The sequence below is a fragment of the Oncorhynchus kisutch genome, linkage group LG8 (genome assembly GCF_002021735.2).
Source record: "Oncorhynchus kisutch isolate 150728-3 linkage group LG8, Okis_V2, whole genome shotgun sequence".
Lineage (NCBI taxonomy): Eukaryota > Metazoa > Chordata > Actinopteri > Salmoniformes > Salmonidae > Oncorhynchus > Oncorhynchus kisutch.
The window spans coordinates 31583217-31605847 of NC_034181.2; the positions used below are offsets into that span (position 1 = coordinate 31583217).

Here is a 22631-nt window from a genome sequence, read left to right on the forward strand (position 1 = left end):
AGAAACATCCCTCTAAGGAATAGCAGTTAAACAGGCCACAGGAGAGGTTTACAACTAGAAAGCCTGGGCTGTGAGAATATTGACTGGCTATTTTAAAGAGCTTAAGTTGAGTCAATGTATATTTCTCCCATTACTCCAACAGAACCACTCAGAGACCAGCATTGGATTTTCACAGCACAGGTCCTCACGTTTACTCTAAAAGGCTATTTTGGAGGGGGAAAAGACAGATGTCACATGCATAACTGGTTCCACCAATCCCCCTGCATAGAGGGCCAGCCTGCTAATAGCACTCTGAGCTTTAGGAAGTGTGATGTGGTTTCAGTCTCCTTATATGTGAAACCAATTGTTGCTGAGGAGTTATTAATCACAGGTTCAATGTTGCTCTCCTCACTTCACTTCTGAGGACAAATGCATATTCGCAGGGCCTCTTGTGCCGTCTCCCTCGCGAGAGCTTTCCTGCAGGGGCTTCCTACCAGTCACCCAGCATCAGTCCTCTCAGAGCCGTGTCATGATATATCAAAACAAGGATGGCTCAGCTCTTTGTGTGATTACAAGTGTGTGTCTATTTCAGGAAATGGAGAAGGGACCAATTTTGGCGTGGAATATTTTAGGTAATCATGGTTTAAAGGCTTACAGGGAAGTCTAATGTGAGCATGTCACTTTCAGAGCTAAGGTGTACATTTCAGTGGTGGCGGTGTCAATCCCATTACGCAGTGAAGATGGAGGTGATAGCCAGGTGTGACAGCCAGGCTGTTGTCCGTGGCAGAGGATACAGACCAGTCAGGGTGGCAGGTGAGGGTCTACTATTATATTTTACAGATGCTGCTGTCTGCTATATTTAGACGTGGGTAACACATCAGGGGAATTGTGGCCTTGAAGACAATGACTGAGTTAATAACTAGTGTAACTAACTATAATCACAGTGAAGTGACCCAAATAGTTGTTATTCAATCTCTATGAATGATTTCAATGAGTCAACACTGAAGCACTGGGTTGTAGATCTATGACAAAATATGTCAAACAACATAAATATTCCCTTTATTCTCAACATAACGTATGAAAAGAGGAATAAAGACCATCCCTAACATGATCTCTACAGTGGATGTAACAAAGTTGTAGAAAGTAATACCATTGCCATAACAGACATGGCATAGAGATTCAGAGAAGGCAAACAGTAATTTACAATATATAAAATATATTTGACACATGCGCCAAATGCAACAGGTGTAGGTAGACCTTACAGTTAAATGCTTACTCACAGGCCCTTAAACAACAATGCAGCTAAGAAAAACACCTACAATTAAAAAAATTTAAAGTAAAGAATTAAAGAGCAGCAGTAAAATAACAATAGCGAGGCTATATACAGGGGGTACCGGAATAGAGTCAATGTGCGGGGGACCGGTTAGTCGAGGTAATATGTACATGTAGGTAGAGTTATTAAAGTGACTCTGCTCACTCACCAAGTTTGTGTCAATAGAGCTAATGTTTCTTGACTGTTCTCCAAGTTCGATGAGCCTACTAGGGCCCAACCTCCCTGCAAAGCATTGGTCCTCAGAGCAGTCTATGGCGGGGCCGCTGGCCAGGCCACTCTGTCTGCTCACTGATAACCTTTACCACTGATGCTCTACCTCCCAGGTGTCAGTCTCTGGCCATTTGTTTTAACTGTGCAGATCCCCTTGTGTTGAATAGTTAACAGCTGCCAATACACAGCCGGGCCCAAGGATCAGACGGCTATCCTCCAGCCCAATAAAGAGCCCCTGCAGTGGGCCGACGAGAAATCTCACACCTTTGGCCCACATTAACTATGCAGCATGCCCTTTTGATGCCTTAATTGGTTACTTTGAGGGGTTTGTATAGGTAGCAGTCGCTGGCTAAAGACAACCTGATGTCAGTGGTGCTCCAATCCCTTCTGATTCAGCCTACCGGTACATCACCTCAAACACTGGAAAGACTCACCTTTGTTAAACCTGACATCAGGGCTATTAGTTTTGTCATTTTGTGATTGTTGGCTGACAACTTCATCTCAAGTGCAGTTTGCTTCAGCTATAAACAACGACTATGATGTTCTTAATCAGTGAATCTTAAAGATGATTGCACAATAACACAGGATACATTCTGAAAGGATTAAATGTATCTAACATAGTGGCAACACTCCCTTTTTCTCTGCAAAACACTGAGCACAGAAGAAAACTGTCAGTGAGGCACTTCGGAATTTGTTTAAATGCAATGTTTTAGTGAATTACATTTGCATTCTTTAGATGAATACTGTCGATAATATAGTCAGGCCCATAATTAGTCACCTTTGATATATTCTATGCTCATAACATTTGGTAAATGATATATTATAATAATACAATTGCTCAGAGATTTTGCTTCTGTTTTTCAATGCCAAACCCACCACTACTGTGTATGGCACCACTAGCTGTATTGTCATGTCATCTGAGCATAGCACCAGTTCCAATCCAAGTGCCAATGTCGTTAATCAAACTCCAGGTGCTGCTATGGTCAGATTACATGGAAAAACAAGCTTTTTTTGGCCACGTACACACACCAGTAGTGGGTTTGACGTCGAAAAACGGAAGCATATGCAGAAAAGTACCTCATATGGTAAAATATGGTGGTGCATCTTTGATGTTATGGGGATATTTTGCTTCTACTGGTCCTGGAGTCTTTGTTAAGGTCAACGACATCATGAACTCTACCAACTACCAGGACATTTTAGCTCAAACATGGTTGCCTCTGCCAGGAGGCTGAACATTGACCGCAAGTGAATCTTCCAGCAAGACAATAACCCCAAACACACATCAAAATCCACAAAGAAATGGTTAATTGACCATAAAAATCTAAATTTTGCAAAGGCCATCTGTCTCCGGACTTGAACGCCATTGGAAACCATGAACCCCATTGGAAACGAGTGGCGCAGCAGTCTAAGGCACTGCATCTCAGCGCAAGAGGCGTCACTACAGTTCCTGGTTTGAATCCAGGCTGTATCACATCCGGGCGTGATTGGGAGTCCCATAGGGCGACGCACAATTGGTTAAATAAATAAAAAAACTTTTCAGAAAAAGGCTGTCGTTTTCCTTGTAGGGTGCTAGAGTACTGAAAACAATATACTTTTAAACATAATCTCATTCTCTGAGCAATTGTATTAATATAAAATAATCTTTATTTTAAAAAAATTTGGCATGCAATATAGCTCAATATTTGTATTATTTCTTTTAATATTTTTTGCTCATCTTTATCAATGGTGACAATTATGGATCGGGCTATAGGTAGGCACAGTTGAAGTTGGAAGTTTACATACACTTAGGTTGGAGTCATAATGTTGGAGTTTTTCAACAGCTCCACAAATGTCTTGTTAACAAACTATACTTTTGGCAAGTCGGTTAGGACATCTACTTTGTGCATGACACAAGTAATTTTTCCAACAATTGTTTACAGACAGGTTATTTCACTAATAATTCACTGTATCACAATTCCAGTGGGTCAGAAGTTTACATATACTAAATTGACCTATTTTAAACAGCTTGGAAAATTCCAGAAAATGATGTCATGGCTCTGGAAGCTTCTGATAGGCTAATTGACAATTTGAGTCAATTGGAGGTGTGCCATGGGAAAATCAAAATAAATCAGCTAAGACCTCAGATTTTTGTTTTAGACCACAAGTCTAGTTCATACTTGGGAAGGTACCACGTTCATCTGTACAAACAATAGTACGCAAGTATAAACACCATGGAACCACGCAGCCGCCATACCACTCAGGAAGGAGACGCGTTCTGTCTCCTAGAGATGAACGTACTTTGGTGCGAAAAGTGCAAATCAATCCCAGAACAACAGCAAAGGACCTTGTGAAGATGCTGGAAGAAACAGGTACAAAAGTATCGATATCCACAATAAAACGAGTCCTATGTCAACACAATCTGAAAGGCCGCTCAGCAATGAAGAAGCCACTGCTCCAAAACCGCCATAAAAAAGCCACATGGGGACAAAGATAGTACTTTGTGGAGAAATGTCCTCTGGTCTGATGAAACAAAAATAGAACTGTTTGGCCATAATGACCATCGTTATGTTTGTGGGAAAAGGGGGAGGCTTGCAAGCCGAACAACACCAACGCACCCGTGAAGCACGGGGGTGGCAGCATCATGTTGTGGGGGTGCTCTACTGCAGGAGGGACTGGTGCACTTCACAAAATAGTTGGCATCATGAGGGGGGAAATTATGTGGATATATTGAAGCAACATCTCAAGACATCAGTCAGGAAGTTGAAGCTTGGTCGCAATTGGGTCTTCCAAATGGACAATGACCCCAAGCATACGTCCAAAGTTGTGGAAAAATGGCTTAATAACAACAAAGTCAAGGTATTGGAGTGGCCATCACAAAGCCCTGACCGCAATCCTGTAGAAAATTTGTGGGCAGAACTGAAAAAGTGTGTGCGAGCAATGAGGTCTACAAACCTGTCTCAGTTACACAAGCTCTGTCAGGAGGAATGGGCCAAAATTCACGCAACTTATTTTACCTTTATTTATACCGTTTTTTCTCATTGAGATAATCTCTTTTCCAAGAGAGACCTGGTCCAATAGCAGCAGGGGGAACAACGTTTCAGACAAAACAACTTACCTACACACAACATTAAACAAAACTATAAGCACACATACAATACAACAAAAACATTGTACATTAAAAGCACGAATGTCTTGACTAAAAACAGCTGGCCTAAAAACAATTACACTCTTCTATGATGTATATACGCCGATCAAGTGTTTAAACTCCACCGACGAAACTAGATCAAATTTTTAAATGTTCAGGAGAGAATTCCAGGATCACGGAGCTAAGTAACTAAAACTAATTTCTACCATGACCTGTTCCAATTATTGGTACTGTTAGAAGCATAAGAGAATGGGACTGTAATTCATATTTATTTACCAACCTGACTAAAAAAAGAACAGAGATAAAATGGCATTTCACCCAATATGGTCTTATAAATCAGTGTATACCAGTGTTTAAGCCTACTCAAGGTCAATGACGACCAGCCAACTGTAATGAACCTGAGGGCTGCATGTTCACTAAAATGTAAAACCGCCAGTAATGTACATTGTATATTGAGGCCTTCCTGGCCTCAAAAGAAAAACAAGCCTTTTGCAGATAATAAACACCTATTTTCAGCTTGAGCTTCCTTATCAAGTTCTCTACATGCACAGTGAAGCTCAGCTTATCAACCCACACCCCCAAATATTTGTACACTTTAACTTGCTCTATAGTATGTCCAGCCAATGTAGCAATGACATGATTAGTAACATGCCTGGCATTTGAAAATACCATGCATTTTGTTTTACCCAAATTTAGAACCAGCTTTAAATCATACAGATTCTGTTGTACGATATTAAATGCTCTTTGGTCATTTTCAAAAGCTAAAAGATACACTACTACCACTTTAATAAAGAACAGTATCATCTGCATAAAAATTTACATCCGCTATTGCAATAAGATCCCCAATGTTGTTGATATACAAAATTAACAACAGTGGGCCCCAAATATATATCCGAACCCTGCGGAACACATTATTGTGGGTAGCTTGTGGAAGGGTACCCGATACGTTTGACCCAAGTTAATCAATTTAAAGGCAATGCTACCAAATACTAATTGAGTGTATGTAAACTTCCCACTGGGAATGTGATGAAAGAAATAAAAGCTGAAATAAAGCATTCTCTCTACTATTATTCTGATATTTCACATTCTTAAAATAAAGTGGTGATCCTAACTGACCTAAGACATGGAATTTTTACTAGGATTAAATGTCAGGAATTGTGAAAAACTGAGTTTAAATGTAGGTGGCTAAGGTGTATGTAAACTTCCGACTTCAACTGTAGTTAACTTCTTCCTGTTGACAGACAGATAAAACTGAACAAATCACTTACCAACCCCCTCTGCCCTATCAAGGCTTGGAGAAGAGAGATCTCAAAACTACAACCTAGTGGATGGGGGATCACACATTTGGTCCACCTCATAAGAAAACAAACCTCAAATGTAGCTTTCCTGACAAAGGGGCAAATGACAAACTCACAGCACTTCATAAGAAACTTCTGGAAGTTGCTAATGAAGGCTAATGACTTCCCTCGTGTCAGAGACTTCACACTGAAGTGTACGAGCCCTTTGACTAAAATGTCAGAGAGACAGGGTGGTCTCAGCTAGAGGAGATTATGGAGATAGAAAACATGATTGATACACAGGGGACATGTTGGTGGAAAGAGTGACACTTTGCCACAGGTTGTTTTGTTTAGGTCAAACTTCACTGGAATTGTAGTCTGTAGAACTAAATGACATTGAGGTTGTCTTGCCAATTGGTCTAAACTACTGTATACATACAGCTTTTGCAACCAATACATAACCATTACAGCTGCCAGAGGTTGGAAGTTCAAACTAAATATGAAAACAAACAGAAAATGTAGGTAATTGAAATAAGAGTTAAAGAGCAAAGACCAGGTATGAGTGTATCAAGTATATTTTTGTTGTGACATCTTTAATGTGGCAAGTCAATATGTAGAGAACAACAACTCCCCAGCCTGAGCTAAGGTTGAAGAGCAGAAGAAAAGCCTTGAACCCAAAGTCACCTTTCAGCCATTCTATATTCCCATAAGAAGTTCAGCAGTAGAAATACAAAACAGTATTTTACACCAAAAAATACAAACATCCATTTACAGGTAGTCAAGCAAGACTTGTATGGGCGGTGTCCTTTACAATTATTAATTCATAATTCCCTCCTTTTTAAAAAGTCTTGTTTTTGACAATAAACATACAGTACATATCCTTTTTATAGAAAACAATCTGTAAAAAAACATTATATTGTCTTCTGTACAACTGACTAGCTATCCCCATTCCGAGTTTACTTTGAATTTAAACCTATTTACCAAAACTGATCCATCGGGAAAGGCATTTTGCCTGAATTAGGAACATCCACACCTTTCCTTACAATGCCAGTGAATTCAGGTAATAAACTGAAGCACAACTGATTAAGTTAAATTGAATTTGTTTCCTAAATTGACTAGAATGGAGATGTACTTGACCCCAATGCTAAATAAAAACACCCAAACCCTGTAAGAGTTGCCTCATTGGAAAATATGTTTTAAGTGTGATGTACAAAAGCTAATTCAGGCTAATCCAAAACATCTTTCTGTCTATTATCCTGAGCAATGCTGGTGACAAGACCTCTTCCTGGTAAAGACTCCTCCAAGCTACAAATCCACACAGAAACAAAGGACAAAATCAAACGAGACTTGAAATAATACAGTGGAGTACAAAAATAGAACAAACAAAAGACAAATCAAAGACATCACACGTGGAAGTGTAAACATATCCAATCTGCTACAGGTTATTAACTTTGGAGAAGTAGGTTCCTCAACATTGCGTTAGGAGGCCCATATAAAAGCCTGGTTTGCAGCTGATGGTCCTCAGTAAATCGTAGTGTCCATGAAAATACAGGTTACATACAACTGTGGGTTTTTTGCAGTTTAGGTTCTTATATCAATGTGTATGGACAAAAGTTGGCTGGCAACAGTTGTATGTTGCCATGGCACATATATTGAAGTACCTCAGTGTGGGATGTTGCATCCCACCAACAAGGATGTAGCTGCAGGTGAAATATAGTAAAAGCAGGCTGAATTTTTGACCCCATTACTTGTGAAAGATGCATAAATCACAGCCAAGGATGCCAATTGCATTGAAGGCTAAGAATTTGTCTGCATAGCAACAATCCACAAATTCTGACCATTTAACTTACAGTAAGTGTTGATCATCATTCTACACCCTTTCCCATTTTCATGTGAAAGACTATGGAGACCTTGGCTACCTGGCAGGTGTGATGAGTGTAAAATGGCACTTTTCTAAATTGTTGTTGAACTAAAAACATCCCCAGTCATCCAGTTTGACTTTCTAGAGCCTTTCCCCATTCAATACAAGATAGACCAACTGCATCAACACAGAGACACTAGCTGCAGTGACATGTACCATTCCATTGTTTCAAGACAAGGTGGAAGGGTTGGCGGTAGTCAGGTCTAGCTCAAATGAGTAGCCTGGGTTTGTTCACTCTTGTAGCTGTGAGAAGGGGACAATGGGGTGGGGGTGGGGGGGCACAGCTGGTCAGTAGCTCAGATGTCCATGTAATCATCCTCCTCATCCTCATCGTCTGATTCACTTTCCAGAGAGGACTCCTGGCTGGAGGTCTCCTGCACCTCCAGGGCTGGCTGGCTCAGCGTCTCCTTCACTGTGGCCGCCGACTGGGAGGACAGGATCACGTTCTGGACAGGAACAGGGGACAAAGAACAGGAGGGGTTTAGTCTGACTGAAAGACAGTTTGACAGGGTGAAAAGATAGAACGATAGAATGGGAAAGAGGGAAAGTACCTTGAGTCTCTGCTTGGTTTCCTCAGAGATACATCCTTTGGGGGAGAGCAGGGTGGGTGTAGGCGGGGTGACGGTAATTTCCGGGGGGAACTTGGTGACGGTGGAGGGGATGAAGAGCTTTGGCATGTTGGGGGGGATACGGGAGCGCACACGACTGGGGTCCAACATCTTAGACTGCTCACTGCTGCCATACAGCTGCTGGTCTGAACATTAGAGATATAGATGTTTTATTTATTTGACCTTTATTTAACCAGGTAGGCCAGTTGAGAACAAGTTCTCATTTCCAACTGCGACCTGGCCAAGATAAAGCATAGCAGTGTGAACAGACAACAACACAGAGTTACACATGGAGTAAACAATAAAGTCAATAACACAGTAGAGAAATAAAATAGTCTATATACAGTGTGCAAAAGGCATGTGGAGGTAGGCAATAAATAGGCCATAGGAGCGAATAATTAAAATTTAGCAGATTAACACTGGAGTGATAAATGATCAGATGATCATGTGCAAGTAGAGATACCGGTGTGCAAAAGAGCAGAAAAGTAAATAAATAAAAGCAGTATGGGGATGAGGTAGGTAAATTGGGTGGGCTATTTACAGATGGACTATGTACAGCTGCAGCAATCGGTTAGCTGCTCAGATAGCAGATGTTTAAAGTTGGTGAGGAAAATAAAAGTCTCCAACTCCAGCGATTTTTGCAATGCGTTCCAGTCACAGGCAGTAGAGAACTGGAAGGAAAGGCGGCCAAATGAGGTGTTGGCTTTAGGGATGATCAGTGAGATACACCTGCTGGAGCGTGTGCTAAGGGTGGGTGTTGCCATCGTGACCAGTGAACTGAGATAAGGCGGAGCTTTACCTAGCATGGACTTGTAGATGACCTGGAGCCAGTGGGTCTGGCGACAAATATGTAGTGAGGGCCAGCCGACTAGAGCATACAGGTCGCAGTGGTGGGTGGTATAAGGTGCTTTAGTAACAAAACGGATGGCACTGTGATAAACTGCATCTAGTTTGCTGAGTATTGGAAGCTATTTTGTAGATGACATCGCCGAAGTCGAGGATAGGTAGGATAGTCAGTTTTACTAGGGTAAGTTTGGCAGCGTGAGTGAAAGAGGTTTTGTTGCAAAATAGAATGCCGACTCTAGATTTGATTTTGGATTGGAGATGTTTGATATGAGTCTGGAAGGAGAATTTACAGTCTAGCCAGACACCTAGGTACTTATAGATGTCCACATATTCTAGGTAGGAACCATCCAGGGTGGTGATGCTGGTCGGGCGTGCGGGTGCAGACAGCGAACGGTTGAAAAGCAAGCATTTGGTTTTACTAGCGTTTAAGAGCAGTTGGAGGCCACGGAAGGAGTGTTGTATGGCATTGAAGCTCGTTTGGTTGGCCGAGGTTGAAGTAGCCAGGAGGAAGGCAAGGCCAGCTGTTGAGAAATGCTTGTTGAAGTTTCGATTATCATGGATTTATCGGTGGTGACCGTGTTACCTAGCCTCAGTGCAGTGGGCAGCTGGGAGGAGGTGCTCTTGTTCTCCATGGACTTTACAGTGTCCCAGAACTTTTTGGAGTTAGAGCTACAGGATGCAAATTTCTGCTTGAAGAAGCTGGCCTTTGCTTTCCTGACTGACTGCGTGTATTGGTTCCTGACTTCCCTGAACATTATGAGAACTTCTAACAAGGATCCTGTCCTCCACTTACTAGAATTCTTACTTTCCCTCTTGGTATTTCCTGGTTGTAAATGTTCTTACCTAAGCAGGTTTGTGTGGTACTACAGGAAGCAGGCTCGTCATGGGGCCAGCCTGCAGCCTCCTGCCCTGGGGACACAGTGGCCAGCTTCATCTGTTGGCACAGATGAGACTCCTGCTGTTTGTAGGACAGTCCTTCTGCAGGCTCCTCAAGTTCATCTGGAGAAACAACCACGTCACATGACCTGGCTGGGTCACAATCCGTACATCATCCAAACACACCAGCATAGAGAAGAAAGACAAGATGACAGGCTCTCACTCATACTTCTGAGGTTAGCAGAATAATCAATTTCAGACTGATTTAATATGCAGTGCACTATACTATAACAACAATGTTTGTAATGACCAACATTAACATGAGCTTACTGGAACATAAATGTAATTTCTATACACAGACACTGGTTTCAAATATTGTTCCAGGCTGCCATAACAGACCCCGCAATGAAAGCTTTAGGCAGATAGGATATATGAGGGAGGGTAATGCCTCAGCCTGCCTGCCTGTGAGAATAACATCCCCATGTAGCAACGTACAATAGCGCTAGCAGCACTGACAACAAATACAATAATCCCACTCCCTCTCTACCCAACCTCTTCATTCAGGTTGCCTGGGAAACCATTGGTAGATTGCAGTGCCAAGCTGCCCGATGCTGAGCACTGATCTCCTTAACCTCATGTATGTGTGTGCATGTGTGTGTGGATGATATCCTCCTTGAATCCTTAAAGATTTCATGTACTCAACAATCAGGATTGTAAACTAAATAGGCTTGACACAGTTGTGTCATACAGAAACAATGCATCATCAGGAGAACAGTGTTCCAAGTTAAAGACAGATCATTATTTTATACACTTCCATCTGTAAGTGTCAACAGATGTACTATTACCAGGGAGACATAAGTGACTTACTAAAACAGAAACCATTCAACCAGTTCATAGTGTACAGTAGTTACGTAACACAGCTCTGAGTGGGCAAGTGTGCCCCCTGCTGGCTGTCTATATAATTACAGCGAGAGAGCAGGTTTGACAGTCATTTATCCTTCTCCCCTAGAGCAGCAGGTACCACGCAGGGAATCAAACTGCAGATACAGCACAGTGAACACAACCAGTTTGCAGCGAAAATACTGCGGGTGTTACAAATCAATTCACATTACACTATATTCTCCAAAGAGGAACTACGCAATTGTAATTAAAATGTTTGATGACCATGTCCTCTTTGTAGCAGCATACTTTAAACTGCTTTAGAGTCTGTTTTCAAACAGAACAGACAGTTTCACTGCTGTGCATTGTGAAATGTACTGAGATGAGGAGGGATGAAACCGACCTGTTTGGGGGTTGAAGGCCATAGTTGAAGCAGGGTGGATGGGCAGGGGGGCTCTCCTGTGCTGGGGCTGCTCGTGGGAGCCGCTGGCTGGAGGTCTGGGCACCTTGCCCAGGGGCTCGTACTGGAGTTTGGCTTGGCTGTCCTGGATCTGGATGGACAGAGGGTGGCAGGCAGTGTGGCTGAGCAAGACCGGGGTTGGCAGAGAGGCAGGGAAGAAGATGTCGCGGTTATCCTTAGTGTACTTGGGTGTTGTCGGGGCATCACCGGCAGACTGAGAAAGATAAAGACAGAGTGTGGTAATAAGGAGGAGCGCCTGACCTTGAGTGCCCATCTGCAGTAGAATCTTCTTTCCTCTGTACAGATACTGTAGATAGAACACTGAGAACTGCATATCTGCATCCCTGGAGGGAAAAATGTCCCAGACAGAACCACCGTAGAAATCGGTTGAGTCAACATAGCTGATACAATCTCACTGTTTACAGAGTTAGATGATACTATTACGCTGGCTTTATGCTAGAGCAGTGTCCTGTGGAGGTCTTACTTCTCTGTGTTGCCAGAAGACACCGACCCTACCGGGTCTGAACACAATCATGGTTACTTTAAGACACAGTGGAGCCGGTGCGAGATATGGGTCTGAAAACGTACCTCAATGCAGGGATGGGATATGCCACTTTACTCCAAATTGTACCTTCGAGGCATCAATGTAGATCAAGGTAACATTTGGAGTACAGTGGCATATCCCATCCCTGCACTGAAGTACGTTTTCCGACCCATATCTCATGCCGGCTCTAAGGTGTCTTAAAGTAACCATGATTGCGTTCTGTCCCCAGTGCAGCTCAGTGTAAATGGTCGGTATCTTCTGGCATGTTTTGAGGACCAATCAAACACAAGAGCTGCACAAACAACTGCTGTCATGGCAACCAGGAAGAACACAGCCAATGGTAAACGGTATGAATACAGATTCTGTTCAGTTTCCCCTCTGAAAGAGGAGAGCATTGGACTGAATACCATCTCTTCTTTTAAAAGTACCCGAATAGGAGGGAGACATTGGATAACTGGGAAGGAGGAATTAGAGGCAGGGCACTGATAATGATATACAGAAGTATATAATAGTATCATGACTTATTTCCAAGTTATGGCAATGTGACTACCAAGCACGGCCATAGCTACATATCAAGTTGAAGGCCGACCGGACTAAATGATCCTTATCACTGCGATTTTAAAATAATCAGTTCAAGGACATACGAGTGTACAAAACATTAGGAACACCTGCACTTTCTATGACATACAGTTTCCCATGTGTATCAAGAATGGTCAATCACCCAAAGGACGTCCAGCCAATTTGACAACTGTGGGAAACATGGGAGTCAACATGGGCCAGCACCCTGTTGAGCGAGTCCATGCCCCAATGAATTGAGGCTGTTCTGAGGGAAAAATGGGGGTACAACAACGCAATATTAGGTGGGTGTTCCTAATGTTTTGTACAGTCAGTGTACATCCGGTGTATTTTTTAAAATTATTATATATACATATTTTTTTTACACATTGGTGTATTAAAAGCAAATAAATTGTTTATGACACAATACATACATACAAACGACAGCATCCAGACGCATTCAAACATCCACATCACCACCACTGCCCAGACCTGCCTGCTCCACACCCACATCTCCAGTGCCCGCATCACTCTCTGCCACATGGCCACAAACTGCACCATTTAGTGTCTCTCCATCGCCCACGCATTTTCAACATTTAGATAATAAAGCATTTGACGATGGCTGATTGGTTGATTTCCAGGTATCTACATGTTTTTTTCAAGATGATTGACGAGAAAAGTATCATCCAACCCATCGGGTATCTCACTGCACCCTCATATTACATGTCTTGAAATACACAGACAGACTGATTAAAAAGGTACATTTACATTGTAATACTTCTGACAGCCAACTTTCTAGCTCCGCCCATAACTTTTGGACTTTATAACATTCCCAGCAGACATGGATTATTGAGTCATTGCCAGTTTTACACTTAAGACATGGCTGCCATTGTGCTCTAGAATTTGTGAATTTGTATAATATAACTTGTATAATCAATTATATACATGAGTTTATACTGGATTAAGTGTGAATTTTCAATAACTGTAGTTTGTAAGTTATGTTCCAACATTCCCTCCATCTTGTGCCAATATCAGTTATTTTTTGTCTTAGTTCCAATAGTTTATCTTTTTTTTCGAAGAGATTGTCAGTTGGATAGGCTCTCTGCAAGGTTTTGTATATCTTTCCTATTACATGAATATCCTTTTTCTGACTCAAATATGATTCCCTTAAGATTGCTCTGATGTCGAAAAGATTTCACATCGAAGTTGTGATATAAAACGTTTAAGTTGCATGTACTTGAAAATATGTACATTGGTCAGTCCAAAATGGATTTTTAATTCTGTAATTGAAATAAATGTATTTCCTATTACCAAGTAATTTACTGTTTCTATGCCTTTAGTTTAATTTATCAGTCAATTCTGAAAAGCTATCCAAAGATTGTTCCATAGGGTTGTGCTTTTAGGGAGTAATATTGGTTCCTGTAGAATAATGTGTCATTTTCTTCCATATTGTTATAGTGTTGTTAACTTATTAAGCTGTTAATGTTTTTAGCTTTATCCTTTGAAAACCGACATGTGAAAAAATTCTGGGGATGAGCATTCACATGTTGCTGCTCTCTTTAGTGCAAGTAAAAGCCTGAGCGAGCTGATACAATTCCAAGTCTGGAAGGTTAAAACCACCCTCAGACTTAGGAAGATGTAAAACTTTCCTTTTTATTTTATGAGTTTTATTTGCCAATATTAAGTCTTATGACGAGTCAAATTTTTTAAGTCTTCGGTGAGGTAATTGGTAATACCAAGAACAAATATAAAAACTTTGCGATCCAAGCCATTCTGAAGAGCTTTATTTGTACCTCTAAGATTTATGGGAAGATTGTTCCATTTAATTAGATCTGCTTTCATATTGTTGAGTAATGGGATAAAATTATCTTTATATATTTGTTGTCACTTATTAAGCATCCAAAGTATTTAATATTTTTGTGGTCCATTTAAAGGATTGCTGTAGATGAGCTATTATTTTTCTTATTACCATTATTTAGTTTTATTCCACGTAAATGTAATATCTTTTTGTATTCAGATGTATGTTTTTAGCAAGGGGGGCATCGGGTTTTCAATATTGGTCAGGTATATCAGGAGATCATGTGCAAATAAGTTTAGTTAAAATTCATGTTTACCAATACCTGTTACATTTGGATCCTCTCTAATTCTTTCTGCAAGCGGTTAAATTGCCAGTGCAAACAGGAGGGGTCAGAGAGGACAACCCTGTCTCGTATCCCTTTTTCAGTTGTATTATTTGTGTATATTTCTTCTTTAGGACATGTATATAATATGTTTTATTTATTTATTATTTCAGCTGGAAAGTTGAAAGCTTCATAATTTTTGAATAGAAAAGGCCATTCAAGCCTTTTCGGCATCAACAGCCATTATTGATAAATCTATATCTCGTTTCTTAGCGTATTGTATTAAGCTGAAACATGTTCTTGTATTCATTTGGCTCCATTTTTAAAATACACTTTTTGAACTATATGCATCAGTTTTTTTTATTTATTTTAAATTTCTCCTTTATTTAACCAGGTTGGCCAGTTGAGAACAAGTTCTCATTTACAACTGCCACTTGGCCAAGATAAAGCAACGTGGTGCGACAAAAACAATACAGAGTTACACAAAAACAAACGTACAGTCAAAAACACAAAACAAAAGAAAAATAGAAACATCTATGTAGTGTGTGCAAATGTAGAAGAGGCAGGTTGCAGGAGAGTATGTTCAGTCCATAGATGGAAAATGAGATAAAAAATATATACGATGAAAATGATATATACGATGAAAATGATATATACAAGGGATGGACAAGACAATCAAATCAGACATCCCACTGCTACGCCATCTTGGAGGTCTGGTAAGACTTTTGCCATTGTATTGCTTATCAGCTTTTCATTGTGACAATTTATGAAACTGGGTCTGTAAGCAGCAGGGGACTCTCCAGATGTTCCTGGTTTTATTATAACTGAAATAACTGTTTGATACATGGAACTAGGAAGCACTGAACTGAGTGACATGTGTGCTGTCATTTGTGTAAATAGGGGCACTACTTTGTCCCAAAATATTAAATAGAATTCTATGAGAAAGCCGTCCAATTCCTGGGGCTTTTTTCCCACGCAAATCTTTTAATAGTGTCTAATATTTGTCTTTGGGTGATTTCCGTTATTCTTTTTTGTCAGCTGATCATTTCTTCAGGGTTGTTGAGTCTAAGGCGGCTGTAGGATCAGTCAAACGGTTGTTTAATTCTGATTTATATAGATTTTCATAGAACCTTTTAAAATGGTCAATACTCATGTATACTGTGTGAATAACTAATTACAGGTGCAAACTACTAGACGATGGAAACTGCATAAAGCAAGCTCAGCCTTATTTGTTCTATTGTCCAATTGCAGTTGTTCCCCCCTTTTAGTCTGAAATTCATATGAACAAGTACAGTACAGGGTTTCTGTAATTCGACGGGTCATTCATCCTCCATAGGGTCTCAGGTTGGAAAAACTCATAGCCCACTGAGTGTTTTACAATGTTATGGTTTGTCAACTGTCCAATAGACATCTAAATGTCCTTTCACTATTTACAGGAGATCAGCCATTTATCTTATTTTACCAGGTAAGTTGACTGAGAACATTCTCATTTACAGCAGGGGGATGAATGAGCCAATTGGAAGCTGGGGATGATTAGGTGGCCATGGTGGTATGAGGGCCAGATTGGGAATTTAGGTCGGACACCCCAACTCTTACGATAAGTGCCATGGGATCTGTAGTCACCAGAGACAGGACACCCATTTACCGTCCCATCCAAAAGACAACACCTTACACAGGGAAATGTCCCCAATCACCGCCCTGGGATATATATTTTTTGATCAGAGGAAAGAGTGCCTCCTACTGGCCCTCCAACAGCACTTCCATGCAGCATCTGGTCTCCCATCCAAGGACCAACCAGGAGCTACCCTGCTTCGCTTCATAGGCAAGCCAGCAGTGGGATGCAGGGTGAATCAGAACCATGCTACTATCCAGAATCAGAACCATGCTACGAGGCTGAACAAGAATTGTTCCACTACACCAGGGTACAGAGGGATGAGACACCTTCACTGAGTTTACACCGTCACAGTCATTCCCTATTTTCTTCACGCATTATATATCATCCTGTAAAATAAAAGTAAATTTTGTACATGCTCTCTTTTCTTTATCTTTACATTAGTAAATGTTGCATTAGATATACATTTTAGGTTGACTTGATGAAAGATAATTCATATCCCTTTTGGTTTTGTTGTTCATACTTGCTGTAGTCTGATATTTTGGGGCCAGACTATGATCTATTAATGTTTAGGGTACTTCATGTTCATGCATTGCCAAAAATTAGGGGGAAGGGAGGAAACTTATCAGAATTGAACATACAGTTCAATACAGTTTATTTTGCCTTCATTTAAGTAGACAAGTCAGTTAAGAACAAATTCTTATTTACAATGACGGCCTAGGAACAGTGGGTTAACTGCCTTGTTCTGGGAAGGACGACAGATTTTTACCTTATCAGCTCGGGGATTCGATCTTACAACCTTTCGGTTACTAGTCTAACCACTAGGCTACCTGCCGCCCCAGTTCACATCATTGCCCTACTATGTAAACAGAGGACATTCTGAAAATGAATAACTTAAGTGGGGTAAGGAAATGTTCAGCCTATAACTAGTTGGTTATAAATTAAACACATACATTTGATTAGCTAGATGATTTCGAGTTGATAGCAAGCTAGCTGGTAATTAGCTGGCTGGCTTTCTATGGGCTGAACAATGCTAGGTAACATTAGTTGCTACTTTTTTATTTTCTTTAGTTGCCACTTGCTAGCCGCAAGATCGTATTGTTTAACAGTATGCAGTTGTCTAATATGTCACTCGTTTTAGTATAGACAGGTTGTTATGTTTTGAAAATGTGTGTGATGATTTGTGTGCTCTATTCATGTTAGCAGCAAACGATGCCCAAACTCCGAAGGTTTGTGCTAGCTACTGTGTGTTTACTGCTAGCTACTGTGTGCTGGCTTGAAGCGGAAGGGCTGGAGCAGTCCTATGTAAAACAATAGATCCTGATTCATTCAGTCTTGAAGTCTGAGGACACAGTCTCTTCATTATCGTCACTTCGTGCCGACACATCAAAGCAGCCGTTCCAGAACTCAAGTCAAGGACGTAGAGAGGCTAGTGTTAACAAGACTATGCAGTACCGCGGTCGACCTTGAACTGCCGTGGCTTCAATGATAGGGGACAGGGGTCCTTTTATTTATTTCATTTCACCTTTATTTAAGGCCCTGACCTCAAGGGGGCCCCCATTGATTTTGTTAGTCACTCTCACTCAGATATCATATTAACATGGCATAAGTCATGGCAAAATGTGTAGAATTGCAGAAAATTAGCTGTAAAACTTCAACAAAAAGTTTTGTAAAGCAAACTTGTTTACCTTTTGTTAATAAAATGCCTTTTCTGCAAACAGATCCCTCTGTACTTATTAATAGTTTTTAATCCCAGTGCAGAGTTAATGTGTAGCAGATAATTGTAGAGCTAACAGGCTGTGTTTGTTGATCAACTGTGGTGAATGAAGCAACCAATGTGATAATGGCTGCAGTACTTATTGCTTTTTTCCCTGTTTTCCAAATAGAATTTTATAGATTTGAAACTGTTTAGAAATGCAGTAAATGAGCATTCAACTTTCCTAAAAGCCCAGAACTCAGTAAAACTCAGACCCTGGCTACAGGTTGCCACAAAACAACAGAAGGTTAGTCTGGATAAGTCAGCTGATCTACTGATAACATAGCTCACCACAATGGTATTTTCTTCTCAGGATCCCACCTCAGGGATTTCTAGTCAAATCCTGCTCTGAGTCATTAATAACGAGGCTCCCTGGGGGATTCACACAGGCTTCAACAAACAAACCAACCAACCCCCCCAAACTCCAACTGCAATAGACCCACCACACAGCACAGCTCAACACAGACCAACAGCAGCAGCTCCTACAGGTTTCCACCGCTAGCTGTGAAGCTTCTTATATCAGGAATTATACATAAAAGCATTGGTACACAATAAAGACCCTTTGCTCTGAGAAAAAGTACCTGAGAGCACTGCAGCAGACTCCGTGTAGCCTAGTTCGTATCCACCATTCGTTGTGTATCATATGAAGACTGCTTACAGCCAGACTGGTCTCAAAGTCAGATTCAGACCATGGATGGTCCCTTCTGCAATTACTGAGATGGGGTTTGAAAGCAGCTTATCAGTTCTGTGTAGGTCATCTCCTGTTCTGATCATCTTTTTATTATTATCACATTTTAATGAAATTGCCTCTAAATAAGTTCAAGGCTGTCATTGTTTCTTTGAGAGCCGAAGCTCCATATTGTTCCTTGACTTAGTCTGTGAATGCGGCAGGTGGCACTGAAGTGTTTGAGATGTGACCGGACTTTTTGGTAAGGAGGGCGTAACTCTGAGCAGAGTACCAATGAGACAATGGTCAGAGGTACAGGTGAGGGAAAACAATGGACGGACACAAAATAGCCCCTCACAAAATAGTGCAAATAAGTCTAAAGTAAATTAATGGGGGAAACAGCAAGATATTATGATGAATCCTCTCAAAACACGACTAGCAGATCCTCCCACCCACACGAGTAACGCCCAGGTCCCTGCAGAGGAGTTACTTAGCCTTATGCCAACCTCTCCCCAGGTGTGAACTCTGACTCAACAAAGAGCCTAGATGTACAATAACAACTTCTGTACTTTAAAGGTGCTATACATATATTATTTTTATTGTAATTTCATAAAATGTCAATATATCTGCAGTTAACTTGGGCTCTCGAGTGGCGCAGTGGTGTCAGACACTGCATCTCAGTGCAAGAGGTGTCACTTTAGTCCCTGGTTTGAATCCAGGCTGTATCGTATCTGGCCGTGATTGGGAGTCCCATAGGTGGGCGCACAACTGGTCCAGTGTTGGCCGGGATAGGCCATCATTGTAAATAATCATTTGTTCTCAACTGACTTGCCTAGTTAAATCAATGAAATAAAAATTGTGGAATGATTGTGTGTCACAGTATTACTTACCCGCCAGGGTTGTGATATTCGCCAGTTGATTTCTCTGGCCGGAGCGGCATTTGAAAAACCTATTCAGTGTAGGGAATCATTGAACCATCTAAATTGCTGTGAAATATTTAGCAATAGGTTGCATTCCAACCAAATCTTATCCTATTTCCCCGTATCATGTCGGAGACTGGCGCCCTTTATTTTCGGTTTTGGTCCATCAGCTTCATTTATTGGTTATTGAAAATATATTTCACAGAGATGTAGATGGTACAAGGATTCCCTACATTATTCAGCGCTTGTTTTCTCACAAACTAAAATTGAGCGAACAGCGTAGCATTTTAGCAACCAGGAAAAGACCAAGCGAATGCTTTTTGACAAGAGATGACACTCCAGCGGGAGAAATCAATAGGCAAATATCACAGCCAATCACAACACTGGGGGGTAAGTAATACTGTGAAATATCATTCCACTATTACTGCAGATAGATATTTTATGAAATTACAATGCAGAAATAAAAATAAATCCTGTGTAGCACCTTTAGAAATGACCAAATGAACACCCCCACCTGCCAAATGTGGGGAGATTTTGGCATTGGCGGGTAAAATATTTTACCAGCCACGTTGGCGGTTGGTCAGGGCTCCACACTTAGAGCATTTGTGAATAAAAATAGTCAAGTATGATCACATTTATAGTAAAATAAATGGAGAAGCTGTTCTCAAAAGTATGACGTTTTGTTTTATAGCTGGTGAATTAATCGCACAGTCAAAGAACTACGAATCCTATATAGCCCAGTATCCCCCTTTCCCTTCCCCCTTGCACTGCAACACTGCCTGGATGGGGTCTATACTCAGGTGAAGAAATAAGTGAAAGATACAATTTTAGAAGTGCACAAGCATAAAAGTTGGTCTAATTTACTTGAAACGGAAGTCTACTAAAGTGAGACTTTGTCCTTGTGTTTCTTGGCTATTTACACTGTTTTGTTTACCAGCTAGGTTGTTTTTCTATGTTTGAGTTTCAACTGCTAGGGAAGAGAAGACAACGCTTCTACCAGTCCTGTGGTCACCAACCTAGTCGATCACCAAACATTTATGTAAAAACGATAATGCCTTGTGTCCTATATTTTTTTATTCGTCTCGAGCTGTTGGCATTAGGTACACCCGATTCATGCGCCGGATAGCAAACTGTTGCCATTTTGAACCATTTCAAGTGTCTGAAGGTACAAACTCTGCCTTCCCTGCGTGCCCAGAGAGCAAATCAAGTGCACTATAGGTTTACCGCTGGCCAATCGGATGGTTCAGATCACAGTGTCTGCAGTAATTTAGAAGGCATAAAAGAAAGCAACAGAAAAATTGATACTGTGAGATTTCAAAACGTTTAAAACCATCACTAGAGAGAAATTGTCAAGGAATCCAGAAGATATCTGCTGTTTTTATTTATTTATTTAACAATGCATCTGCAGGGCAACTCAAGCAAAGCCAATATGCGGTGATAATGTATTGGATCTATTGCTTACTGGACAATCTTCATTGCTACAGTACTGTTTTTAAATGGTTAATGTTGCATAGTCTTGTGTTTAAAACAAATCTGAGTGGTAGATCTTGGCTTGCAATTTGACTCAGAAAAGGTTGGTGACAGGCACAAACATGACTAGTCACGCTACCACAGTAACTTCCCGCCCTTTTTTTTAATGTATTTTTTTATTTAACAAGGCAAGTCAGTTAAGAACAAATTCTTATTTACAATGACGGCCTAGGAACAGAGGGTTAACTGCCTTGTTCAGGGGCAGAACAACAGATTTTTACCTTGTCAGCTCGAGGATTCGCTCTAGCAACCTTAGGGTTAATAGTCCAAAGCTCTAATCTCGAGGCTACCTACCGCCCCTAAACAGGCAGGTGAACATTTTTGGCTCATCTGTGATATTTTGGACACTAGTTACTTCTTACTAGTAATACATTTAATTGTTTTAGAAACATGTTGATCAGTTTGTGTATTTTGGCTGGTACAAAATCTGTGTCTGGTAGATATTGAAATCTATTGGGTTTTCCTTTGAATTAAGACCTAGACAGCCAGGTGAGGGGAGTTATTTACTAATTCATTACTTAATTAATCAATCAAGTACAAGGGAGGAGCGAAAACCTGCAGACACTCGGCCCTCCGTGGAATGGGTTTGACACGTGATCTAGGGCAAGTTTTCCCAAACTCGGTCCTGGGGACCCCCCCTGGGTGCACGTTTTGTTTTTTGCCCTAGCACTACACAGCTGATTCAAATAGTCAAAGCTTGATACTGAGTTGGTTAATTGAATCAGCTGTGTAGTGCTAGGGAATAAGAAAAAAAGTACACCCAGCAGGGGCCCCCAGGACTGAGTTTGGGAAACCCTGACCTAGGGGATGCTAGGCTACGTTGTAGGAATCTTCCGTCTCAGGTGTGAACAGGTGACAGGGAGTAGGTTGCAGTGAGCAGAGGATCACCCAGAAGTCATCTTCTGCTCTTCTGTATTATCCCTTCCAAATCATAACCACTAGAATAGTGACTAGACCTTGAATACAAACGATAATGTCAATCAGGTCATAACATGGAGAAGTGAGAAGAAACCCATGGGTAACCTGGATGTGGTGTGATAAATGGGACAAACTGATTACAGCGGACCTCATGCACACTTATGAAACCCTCCTGCTTGGATCCAGCATCAAAATCTGATCTACATCATGACTTGTAATGCACACGCATACACTGAGCTTTTATAAGGCCATGAGTCATGACCACAATCCTCATCTGTATAAATTATGCTAAATAACTGTCAATTGCGAGCTATGGTAGCCTACCCATCGTTTTCTCCCTCCAGTATAGTGTACTGTGGTTTAAGTCACCACGACAACAGGATGAGATGCCGGATGCGGAGGCAGGGCTGTGGGGGGGCATAAATCAGTCACAGACAACAAAATAACTGATGATTTTATAAAGAATGTGAGAGATGAACACAAAGCTCAGCTGTGA

At 41.0% G+C, this 22631-nt stretch overlaps 1 protein-coding gene across 9 annotated transcripts in view; it reads right to left on the minus strand.

The window, feature by feature from the left end:
• Window positions 1-6480: 6480 nt before the first annotated feature.
• The window catches only part of LOC116374828 (calcineurin-binding protein cabin-1-like), a 75797-nt gene continuing 59646 nt past the window's right edge, over window positions 6481-22631 (minus strand). For 6 of the 9 annotated variants that reach the window (XM_031830122.1, XM_031830123.1, XM_031830121.1 and 3 more), the window contains 4 exons: window positions 11457-11727; window positions 10142-10327; window positions 8396-8598; window positions 6481-8290 (listed from right to left, as the gene is read on the minus strand). In XM_031830122.1, the coding sequence (XP_031685982.1) occupies window positions 8141-8290; window positions 8396-8598; window positions 10142-10327; window positions 11457-11727 (810 nt within the window). In that variant the 3' untranslated portion in view covers window positions 6481-8140. The remainder of the gene's footprint in view (window positions 8291-8395; window positions 8599-10141; window positions 10328-11456; window positions 11728-22631) is intronic. The other 3 variants (XM_031830125.1, XM_031830126.1, XM_031830128.1) reach the window with 1 other exon arrangement.